At 42.8% G+C, this 12,585-nt stretch overlaps 1 protein-coding gene across 1 annotated transcript; it reads left to right on the forward strand.

Moving 5' to 3' along the window:
- Positions 1-7,252: 7,252 nt before the first annotated feature.
- Positions 7,253-10,449, forward strand: LOC119734209 (somatostatin receptor type 5-like). Its single transcript, XM_038207566.1, has one exon. It carries the CDS (start codon positions 7,558-7,560, stop codon positions 8,827-8,829), a length of 1,272 nt encoding a protein of 423 aa, XP_038063494.1. The 5' UTR covers positions 7,253-7,557; the 3' UTR covers positions 8,830-10,449.
- The last annotated feature ends 2,136 nt before the right edge of the window (positions 10,450-12,585 follow it).

The following is a 12,585-nucleotide window of genomic DNA, read 5'->3' on the forward strand; positions in this document are numbered from 1 at the left end:
ATTTCGAAGATCGAGGAGAGTGGTAGTAAAGAAGATTTCTCATACAGAGTGATGGATTGAAGAGAAAAAAAAAATCAAAGGTGATTGCTAAAAATAGTCATGCGAAAACCAAGCACATGTATACCTATTCATCATTTTTCCCAAAAATTTGCCAATGAAAGTTATCTTTCTTTTTGTGAAAGACTTTACATGGGATTACACTGACTGTTTTAAACAACGAATGGTATGATGAGTTTCATAATTTTATCATTCTTACATTCGGTCAGATTGACCCGAATTCGATTTCTATTCGGCCTAAACCCCTTTTATCCTGTTAAAAAATAATAGTTTTCCGGGCCGAAATAACATTTTTTTTGACCAAAGTTTCCGGGTCAAAATGATCCAAAAGTGTCATATTTGACTCGGAAATGTCATTTTTGACCCGGAAAAGTGTAATTTTGGACCCGGAAAAGTGTCACACAGTATAGTGCTGAATTCAGTATGCACGAGTGTGTGTTCCTAGCATTAAGGGATTTCTTGGGGGAAGGGAGAGTGGTTCCAAGGAAGGGCTTACAGGAACGAGAAAGGTCAAAGTAAATAGCCGGAGTCAACAGGCAGATCAAGGCAGGAGATTATATCTGGAACAGTCAATAATGAAGCCCTGTCGACGAGGACAAACCAAGTGCTGTGCCTAGATTACCGGAATTGTTGGTTTACGTCCGTGCACACTTGCGCAATTCACAATTAAGTATTCTCAGAACGGGTAAGAAAAGCTGGCGTCAACGTGTGTCACAAATGGGGGAATAACTGAGAGAATTGGCACGGAGGCTGCAAATTGATGAGTTTTCGACAGGGAGCTGTTAGAACAAGCCCCCGTACGACAGAGTCGTGTCGCCCGCTAAAAAGGTCCCCGGGCAACTAAAGCCGCTCCCCGATGAAACATTCTCGCCTCTAAACCGATTTTGTGTACGACCTAAGACACATTAAGAGTTTTAGCACGCTGGGATGGATCTCCGGTCGCGAAACTATCTTGAAAAGGCCGTGAAAAACAAGACTGTCCTCGCATGGGGAAAGAAGTCGAAAAAAAGTAGAAGAAGAAGAAGGTAAAAAGGTTGGAGAATACTGATGGAACTTTTAGCTGCAGGGAACAGTCGAGGAAATAACGGAGGGAATTCAAAATGGCTACGAAGGACGAACAGGCTTTTACTGACCAAAAAAAATCTCTTTTTTTATAAACAGATTAAGAAGAAAACATGAAATCTTCTGAGGAGTGTCACGAAGGTGGCACTTTGCTACAGAAAGGATGCCTGAAGCGATTGGTGAACGTGACAAACTTATCAACCTTACACGGACTCTTACGAATGCTAATGCCACTCAATGCTGCTCCAATGTGTCAAAAATGACACTTTTTTTCTGGGCCAAATAACAGTTTTATACCAAGGTTTTATTCCGGGTCAAAATGACCCGAGAACGATCCAGGGAAGTGTCATTATGACAAGGAAAAGTGTCATTTTCGACCCAGAAAAGTATTGGGCCAAATAACCTACTCCGGGTCAATAGAGTGTAATATACCCCGTCGTAGAATGTCAACCATGAGTCAAACCACAAGTGTCTGCAAATATCCCACCTTCATATTCCTATTATAACACATCAAAAACTTTTGACACTAAGTATACCTAAAAGTTGTCAAAAGTCATTACCAAAGCCCAAAATCTCACGGAGAGCTAACATAATCTGAAAACACATTTCAGAAATCGAGCTAAGATGTTCAGCTGCTGGGCCTTTTTTTGTGTCACCGTAAATTACTTTTTGAGCTGTACCCTACTCATTGCCAAACTCAGAAAAGTCAGCAATAACATGCAAATGCTATACATATTAAAACAAAACTCGCCTTCATAAATGTTAGACGAGCTCAAAGATTCTTAACGTATTCAGCGGGCTAAGAATAACTAATGCGACTGTAGTTGCTGCTTCATTTATTTTTGACGGGATTGTGCAAAACCGCCCTCCTATAATCCTGGTGTCGGACTGAAAAGCCATTGGAGCGTGCCGACGTTGAATTGGTGATGAAATTGTATCCATCCATCTGCACTAAGTTTTTTTGGGGGTTGACAAAGTCATACCTGACCACGCTTGCGCTTTTGCCTTAAAACCAAGTTCATCACAGGAATAACTCCGCAATGGTTTGCATGTATCTAACGGTTTTTTTCAATAGGCCTACACGTAATCATAAATCGTTATCCAAGTGAAGGCACTCTGCTCGGTAGAGTAGTCCATAGTGAGATCTACACCCCCGTCATGCTACGATAGTGTCATATTAGCAAATTCAATCGTGCTTGAAATGATTTGCATTATACACACAAAGGTACCCCTGTTGGAACTACTTACCAACCACGCATGCGTGTTTCCGTGAGTGACAAATCCAGCACACAGCGATCTCAGGACGCCTTAAATCGACGCACTTATTTATTCAACTCATTACGCCTCTTCTTGATTTGTTGGGTGATAAAATTTCTAATGGCACGTTGAATAATACAGAAGGCGACACTTTGAATAGCATTTTGCAATCGGACCGAAACGCGAGGTTCGTGGATGCAAACAGACATCGAAAAAAACAAATCAGAAGATTTTGAAATGGAAGCTCTCATGTCGTCAAGCATTTAAAACTTGCATGTTATTGTCATATTGATTTGCAAAATGTTACAGAAGAAGTGAACTGTAATCTAAGATTTAATTTATTTGAAAAAAAGTTAGACTGCTGCAAACTGCTTACTGACTGGGTGGACCTGAAATATATAAATTAAAAATTAATGTGGCCTGACGTTGCGAACTTAGCAAGTTCTTCTTCAGAGGCTAAAACAGAAATGACAGAGGTACATACCTTTACATGGGGGTGCACACAAACATGCAGGGATGAAAGAAGAAAAGAAGGAACAAAACAAAACACAATGAAACTTACATATCAGCAAGGAGGATCACCACGAAGGGATACTGCAACAGAGAAGTTGAAACATGAAAAAAAGTAAGACTGCTGCAAACTGCTTACTGACTGGGTGGACCTGAAATATATAAATTAAAAATTAATGTGGCCTGACGTTGCGAACTTAGCAAGTTCTTCTTCAGAGGCTAAAACAGAAATGACAGAGGTACATACATTAACATGGGGGTGCACACAAACATGCAGGGATGAAAGAAGAAAAGAAGGAACAAAACAAAACACAATGAAACTTACATATCAGCAATATTTAATTTATTTGTAAAAGCAGTATTACAATCATGTTACACACACTTGGCTGGCCTTTCCCCTCTGGCGGAATGTGGCCGGCTGTATGAATACCTATTATATGAAAATCGTGTCTTTTTCCCCATCTACTGAAATCGTTGCTCTTGACGTCATTTATATGCAACAATAAATGGATAGCTACCACCGATCTTTGCTTCCAGTTGTTAAGAAGGATGTCATTTATTACTTTTTAAGTGCCAGGATGAAAGCTGCAAACACTTGGCTAGCCTTCCAGTCTGCTGGAATGACATGACTGTCTTTCTGTATGAATACATACAATGTCCTGTTTTTCAATTTATCGCTTTTAAATTCATAATTATTGCTTCAGTTGTTCAATGCTTTTCACTTCATTTATTATCCAAGATTGATTGGCAGTTACGGAACTGTTTGTTCCCATGCACTTGTTGTTGCCCTTCAAGACACACGTTGTACCGCCTTTAGGGGAGTATCTATTAAAAGGTCCATTAATTGACCCATAAAACGGCACTATTTCAAACAATCCTAAACATTCTAAAGGAGATACGATTGCGGTCAATGTCGTGCTCAAGAACACAAGCACTACACTGCGAAACTGCGGTGTAAAATTAACACTGTTTGGTGTGATATACCAACCGTCGTCTCAATTGCTACTGTTGCAATGTTTACGGTCCCCAACTGAGTTCAAGGGCGGATCCAGAACACAATTTTTTGGGGGGGGCCAAAAAAATGTTGGTCTCCCCAAAAAGTGGGTCAAAAAAATTACGGCGTGGGTTTCGGGGCCCGCTTAAGGGCCCCGAAAATTTTTTTGGATTCTAGATGCTCTGTGGTGCGATCTGAGGCAATTTCTGACCACTTTAACCAATTTTTTTTTTGAGGAAAAGATGGTGGTGTACTCATTGCCTGCCTTTATTGCGTTGTCACATAAAAAAAAAAAAATTGGTTTCGTTTTTTTTTTTTGGGGGGGCCCCCCTGGATCCGCCCTTGACTGAGTTCAGTCATCCAATGCTTGTAATGCTTGATGTGCTATTCCATTGAGCGCTGTGCCATTTGGCCAACGTTAGCTTCGCGATCATCGGACGTTTGTCTGGCCACTGGTCCTACGTTGGCATGAAACGTTGGACCGACGTAATTTGTCCAACTAAACGGACCAACGTTAACACCAACGCGTCGGCTTAACGTCGGCCCGACAATTTTTTTTTCAACGTTAGGCCAACTACGCGACGTTGGTGCGACGTTTCTTCTTTCAGCAAAGTTTGGGCCGACGTATTTCGACGGTTGATTGGCCAACGGCGGATGACAAATATTGGCGCGACGTTATGTGACCAACGTTGGATATCGTAAGCCAACATCAAAATTCATACCGATCTTCAACGTTGACAGGCCGACTTAAAAATATATATAGGCCCACGTCAAAACCATACCTATCGTCAACCATTCGGCAAAAGTTGGCAGACCGACGTCGAAGATACAGACTATTTGCCGACGTCGGCCCAACGTTGGCTGACTGACGGAAAATGTGTATATACCCACTGTTTTTATCAACGCCAGCAGAACATTGGCGGGCCGGCGTCAGGTTGCATACATAATTATTGCCAACTTCGGCAGGACGTTGGCAGGCCGACCGCGACCATTCTGCCGTTTTACCGACATTGGGACAACGCATCATTGCTATAGGGCGTATGTTCATCACCTATTGCCAAAATAGCCGTATGTCTGTTAGTCGACATATCGGCTTGCTTGGACGTGTGACCGAAGTTGGCTTGTTATTGTAATGTTGTATTTCCCTTGAGATCTCCTCTGATTCTACGCAAACGGTCAATTCAATTTCAGTAGTCTAGCTCGAATTCACTTATAAAGAAATTGGCGCCAAAAAGTTGGCATTACAAAAAAAGGTCTGTTGATCTCCCCTCTGATTACAATATTTATCGAGTTTTCGCCACCTTACGAGGGTTGAGTAAATCACTTGGCACGTGCTCCTGCAAGTCCGGTCGATTGATCCATTATGGCGTCAGTCACAAACGGAAGCGGGCAAATCAACACCCTGCACATCATTGGTGTTTGTATTCATTCGCTGTCTGCAGATATGACTTCTTCGATTAGCTGGAAATACACAAACAAAAACTGGCCGATTCATCGGCTCGAGAGTCATTAGATTCAGATAAAAAAAAAACAAGACAGCGCAGCGACGAGAAGGATCGCGTGAAGTGGCATCGATCCAATAAAAAGAGCGGTGGGGATCAAAGTGTACCCCAGGGTCAGAGCGAGTGAGAGAATCGATGCCCCTATATGCTGATCCAATCTTCGAGGGTTCTTTTGGCGGGAAGATTACAGCCGGCCAGCCAGACTTACTCAGCCGGGCGTTGAACTAACCTATCACCCTGAAGTATTACGCGCAAAGTCCCGCTAAAAGAAAAGAGCAGTCCCGCTCAGGCTCTTGGGGCGATACAGGCTGCTCAATTAAGGCGGACAAATACGTTGGTGGATCTGAGGGGGGGGGGGGGGGGGGGGCATGCCTGCTGATCAGGATTGTCACGTCGCGCCCTCACTGTTATTTTTTTCTCGCGAGAGTTAAAGCAGAGAATGTGAAAAGGTGTGGCTCACCAGCTCGCCCGTTTCCCAGATGAACGTCATTAGCGTTGAAGCTAAATTTCACAATGTACATATACACAATCGATATACGATATAGGATTGATACCCGGAGTATTTGAATAAGTTCAAGTTTACGAATATCAGATACTTTGTTTCTCAATGACTTTCTTTTCAACTCGTGAATAAAATTTAGTAACATTTGTTGTCATTTTTGTTTGGCACTGGTTCAGAGAAAACAAAAATAATACATTCCCCATTCGTAATTGTGGAGTTGACGGATAACGGAACATTTACCAATAGAGGGCGCAACTAGGGTTGTCTGAGGTTGGATCATTGGATATGACTTTGGTTCATCGGCCATTGGATGAATTGTCCTTTTGAATGGAACGTTACTCCGTCAACTTCCGGCTATAGATATTCTTACGTAAGCCAAGCAACGGTACGTTTCGAAAGAGTCTCTGTTTTGAATATGCCGTGGACTTGTTACATCCAAACGTGTTTCTGCCTTTTTTCTTGTTAATCAGTATAAAAAAAATACTGAGTTGAATACAATTAAACAGTTTTACAATATCAATAAAATCTTGCAAAATATTTCAATTAACGATTTCTGAATTGGTTAAATATGCAAAAAAATTAATCATATTGGCTCAATAAGATACCTGAGCTTAGTCGTACTCTCATTAAGAGTACATATACCACCTTTCTTTTTTTCATAACCTATGGGCGATATTGTTGTTTGTCAGCCCTTGCTTGATTTAATTACCGTGGAAATCACTCCGACGACTTCCGCATAAAACAACCGGGAATTAGATAAAAGGCTATGGTAAACGCAGTGACCTTTTGCGGCAATTAAATTGAGTGTTGTGGGGGAAATTGGCGGGGAAAAGTCCACGCAATTTACCGCGTGATTCAGACAGCTGGATGTACGACGCAGAGTCGTACCAAATAGGCCCCTTCAAAATAGCCGTGTTTTCAGCATATGGTTGGATGGAATGTCAAATCCTTTCGGACTTACGTGAACAGTATATCCTTTTTTTCCTTGTTGTTCAACTCTCGGAGTTTTTATTTTATTTTTAACTATATCTGATCGTTTGACAGTGACACACAATCTGAACTACTACCAGGATTCATCATTAAAGAATGAGGCCTATTGGTTAACGGCGGACCAAGCTAGCAAATAGCCAGCGGGGACGGCTCGGTCTAATGACGGCAGACGTGTACGAGTATACGGTCACCGAATGAACGATGGGGCCGTTAATAGCACGCAGCCGATCGTGCCTACCACGCGCCTGCGCGTGGCGAGCAGTGGCGGCGCTACTTCATCGCATCACCCACCAACAATCGTTGATGACAGTGCTGTATGCGGAGTACCACATATACCACAACAGTGATGTGCACCGTGGTACATAACCATCACAGGCAGGGACATTGCTTGCATATGCCGACATGTTTTGCGGCTAGCTGGAGGTTGCGAGCGCAGAATGACTGCCGACATATGACTTGATAACCAAGCCGCAAATGTTTTGTGTCGCCGCGGAGGAGAAACACGAGAATCGGTGTGTTTCCGCCCTGCGAGAGATAAGCAACTGATACAACTTCTAAGACCTGTACATCTCCTCCAAGTCGTCAGATCGTCTCAGATTCTTCTTACATCTTGAAGAGGGACACATTCTGTTTCCAAAATATTATTTGAAAAAAGGTATTTTTCAGAGTGACTTACGAATGCGATGGAGGCGACAGTGACTGAGACGTACACCAGCCTTGTTCCGATCAGCGAGACAGGGTGGGACACAGATAACAATGAGTCGTCTTCATCCTACTACTACGGGGGTCCGGATCCCGATGCCAATGCACGCCGTATCGCCGGTATAGTCATGGGTTCCTTGTACCTACTCATCACGGTGGCTGGTCTTGCAGGTAACGGCACCGTCATCTTTGTGGTTCTCCGCTACGCCAAGATGAAGACTGTCACCAACTGTTACATCTTGAATCTTGCCGTGGCCGACGCTCTCTTTGTAACTTTCCTGACTTTCCTTGCCGTTTCTAGCTTCCTGGACCAACGGTGGGTCTTCGGCGCCTTCTTGTGTAAAGTGGTGTTTGGCGTTGACGGTATGAATATGTTCATCAGTTTGTTTTGCCTGACGGCTATGAGCGTTGACCGCTACGTAGCCGTGTGTCACGCCATGAAATCACGCTCTTTCCGGAATCTCCGCGTGGCCACCGCGGTAAACTCCAGCATCTGGGTCTTATCCATCCTGGCTTCGATCCCCATCACCCATTTCACCCAGTACCACGAGGCAAACGAAGATCACCCATCTTACTGCTTTCTGACCTTCGAACGGAGCCAGGCTGTAGCCATGAGTCGGTATCTACTGATTTATTTCTTCGTGGTGGGGTTTGTGGTGCCGCTAGTCGTCATCGTCGCCTGCTACGCCAGTATCATGACCCGCCTGAGAGACATGAACAAGAAGACCGGTAAACCTGAGAAGTCACGTAAAGTCAACCGGATGGTCCTGATTGTCATCATTACCTTTGTGGTGTGCTGGTGGCCTTTCTACGTTTGCAGGTTCATGACAACCTACTGGGAAGACTTCCGTACGTGGTCGGGCACCTTGATCGTGACAGAGATGTGTATGGGACTGAGCTACGTCAACAGCTGCGTCAATCCCCTCCTCTACGCCTTCCTGAGTGACAACTTCCGTAAGAGCTTCCAGAAGGCGTGGTGCTGCCACAGAGACGGCAAGGGCGATGTCAGTCTGGTCTCGCACGCAAGCCGCTGGAAGTTCGGTAAGAGTGGCGGACGGGGTAAACCCAAGAAAAAAGGCGGCCGGTTCCGCTTGCACGACGATGAAGGGGACGATGAGAATGTCTCCGGGACGAACAATCAGTACCCACTGACGGCCACCGCTGTCACCTCAGCTATATCTGAGTCCAACTACCCAAGGAACGGTGAGCTAGTTCAGGTACAGATGGAACGACCGGCAATCGCTATTGCGTGAAACCAAGTGATCAAATCCTCCCCCGAAATTGTAAATAGAACTATTTTTCAACAAACTTGCATCGGCTTAATTTCTTCTCGAATTACTGTTTAAATTTAACTATAACTATTGTCTCAAACTTAACTATTTGTGGAAAACTGCACAGCTGAACAATACTTTGTGCATTCTGTAACAAAACTGAAAAAGCTATGAATACCACTGCAGTGACTAAACAAACGAACACAAACTCCAAAATCGAACTCCACAGGTGACATCCTAAAGCAACCAGTGCGTCCTCACTCGGGCAAACTTCTCGAACAGATAGTCAACGGAAGGCCCTTGAGATGGAGACCGCGATCCCTTTTCAAGCACGCCGGAGAAGAAACACACAACTCAAGTGGAGCGGGAAAGCCAGCATGCCAGATGAGACTAACGATTTACTGTCAGCCAGCGAGCAAGCGGACGCCGTCTGGGGTCCTCCACCGACGAGTATTTATTTTTAATTACCATAAACGGTCATCGGTCTAGGCTCAGACTCTCTCTCAAGCTTCTACGCTCTTGCTCAGCATTTAAATCGATTTCAAGTCCAAGGTTTTCCATCGAGACGAATAGCGGGGCCAATTTACCGACTTGAAATGAGGTTAGTAGTGAATATTGATATAAAACATAAAGCAACTTTATTTCGTCAGGTGATATTTAAGAACGGTTCCTTGCAATAGCTGTAAACATGAACCAGTGAAATAAAAACGAATAGTCAATGCCTGTATACTTAAGCATATTTTTGAAGGAACAAATGTTGAAATCAAAGACGTTAATCCCAATATTAAAGACTAAGTTTCAGGGTACAGATCCCTTTCACTTAATTTATCTAAAACAATCAGCACAGAAGTCGTTATTGTCATCCATGACACACTGTGGTATTTCGAGGGACTTTTCTTTCGCTTTTGTGAAAGGTGCAAAACTTTGTTCATGAGACTAGATTGCCTATAATTTTAGCTTGCCATATCTTACTGTGTGTTTCCGCACCATGAAGTATATCACAATCAAAGTATTGATATTGAGGCCTTCTCTTTATGATTTATGGTTTAAAGCGATTTTCTAACGACTCCTTATTCGGGGACGTTCGTTGAAGCTCTCACTGTTCCACGAATGCAGGGAGCAGCAGGACAGAAGCACCCAGATTATCTAACATTGAACTATGATCGTATAGCCGGCATTTGTACGACTTTAAAACTGCACTATCGAAACATTTTCCCGCGAACAGTAATGTGAAGGCAAACTTAAAACCCCTACTTCTCTGAACAGTAAGTTTTATCATTGGTGAGCCTATCGGTCCTTCTCACGTACAGCTATAGCATCACCTGTTAAGAAAATTAATTGCCCTTGTATTATGTTGCATGAAAATTATTGCGGCGTTTGTCTTGCCCATGGACATTAAATATCCGAAATAGCCTGCTGGATTCGAACACAATGACCGCACACGTACATTTCACACAGTGTCAGTGAGATATTAGAGCTAGGGTTGTTCGAATGTGATCACAAATTTGGAACAAAAGTGATACCTTCGATCATATAAACCATTACGAGAATAGGTCAACTTTGTTTGAATAAAAACACGGTTGAACCAAGAAACTGACATGAACGGGATTCGAACCTGCAACCTAAAAATCATGCCGATACCACTTGGACTTGGTGTCCTTTCGTTTGTGAACCCTCGGACTAATTGATTCCCCCGTAAACATGACAATGAAAACGTTGACTTCACAAAACGGTCTCAACGCTACAGGTTTATACGGCAACTCATTACTTTAAACTGAAATAATGTGCGTTGCCATAGCAACGTTGTAGACCAGCCCGCGCGGATTTGTGACATCTGCCTTTTGAAACTGTCAAAAGTGGAGATACTCATGAAGCAAAAATATTGACACAGGCGCAGGGCAGGCCCTTGATTCACTTAAGTTAAAAAGAAAGAGAGAGATAGAAAATCAAATAGCGTCCTCAAAATACCATGCTGTGTTGCTGCACTTTGATCAAACACTCACGGCTAGGTATGGAGAGGCAGATTCATGACCTCGGGAATCAAAGGCGACATTCAGAGAATCGCTCAAAATTGAAATGTGTTTGCTGGGACGTCGCTGCTGCTTGTTATGTTCAAGGCTAAGTCTTCAAAGTGCATTTTGCCCCTTCTGATTTATTGCTAGATGTTCGTAAGAGTCATTCCTATGACACCCTCATATAAATAAATGGGTTCTTTTATTACATTTTGTACGTGCACCTGCTCAGGCAGAATATTTTTTTTCATATCAGTTCAATTTGACGCACGCTGTAGAAACCCACACAATCAAATGTTTTTTTTCCCTTTTTTTTTTTTTTTTTTTTTTTTAACAAAAAGGAGTATAAATTGTTTTAAGATTATATTCCCGACCTTGTCAATCATGATTAACAAACTGATGCAAACAAGTTTTGGATATTTTTTTTTCATGTTGATAAAAATTACTGACAGTCTGTTCCTATGCCGTTACTCGTTTAATATTCATTTCGGAAATCAAATGCTGTTAACTACATCCGCTCGTTCGTGAAATCAATACCTACAACGGATACATTTCATCTCAGCACATGAATTACGGTAAATGGAGACGTCGATAAGGTTTACATTGGAAAACCAAACAACTCCAGGATGGGCTAACATTTCAAGACGGTAATGTTCCAAATTTCTGACCAGACCTGCCGGCAGTATTTGTATATACCGAGACGAAGAGTTACTGTTGCCGTTTCAGAATTAACCTTTAAATGGGCCAGACAGTGTTTACTAGTTGCCATGGAAATGGCAGTGCGATAAATAAAACACAGCGACTGTTTACTGGCTATTCTTAAGCAGACAGTGAAACTGACGGTTTCAATTTAATCAGACCGGTGCTGCATCATTTACTACGCACTGCCTATACAACATTGCGGTTCGTTTTTAATTTTGGTAGTTCTTTTGTAATTATGTGTGTCAAACACAAGGCCGGGCTGGAGACATGACGCGGAATTTATAGCATCACGGTTCAGTAAGTCTTACATTAACCTAGAAAAACGTGCTGTATTTGGCTCAAAAGATCGGGGGGGGGGAGGTCTGACACAAAGAGAAGGAGCAAAAACGAGGTTAAAATAAACATGAATGATCTACTTAAAGTCAATGACAAATTGGATCTATAAATGGACACGAACCGCCATATTCCGTCTGTTGATTTTTAATTTCCTTTCAGCACAACGACAGGTTGTGTAACATCAGTACCTCGACTTTTGAACGTCAACATTGCATGTAACACCACGCTTAATCTACGTCGAGTAATTGTGCCAGCGAGGCTCAAGCGCATCCGAAGGAGGACAGAAAATTAGGCCAATTTTTTTCCCCCGTTATGAAAAAAGGTCTTTTCATCACATGGTCGTCTGACATTAAGCAATCGCGCAGAGCGTGCCACATTATCGTTTCGTATCGGTGTTCCTCGTCATGGGAATTGCCATTTTTTGAAAAGCTCCGCGGGTGTAAGAGCATTGCCTTGGGCAACCATCAATGAGTCCAGAATTCACTCCGTGAGGGCAATTTGTTCTTCAGGAGTTTGTAGTCCGCCCGTTTGCGCTTCATGATCATTATATATGAAGCTAGTTGACGGGAAATGCGAAAATAGCATTGTCCGGACGTTCGAGCCACTCAAACAATTATTGGAATCGCAACAAACAACTTGGACATAATGTTTAGGGGGAAGTGAATAATACCTAAAGAATTCTTTTTTT

Source organism: Patiria miniata, unplaced genomic scaffold, assembly GCF_015706575.1.
Source record: "Patiria miniata isolate m_02_andy unplaced genomic scaffold, ASM1570657v1 HiC_scaffold_27, whole genome shotgun sequence".
NCBI lineage: Eukaryota > Metazoa > Echinodermata > Asteroidea > Valvatida > Asterinidae > Patiria > Patiria miniata.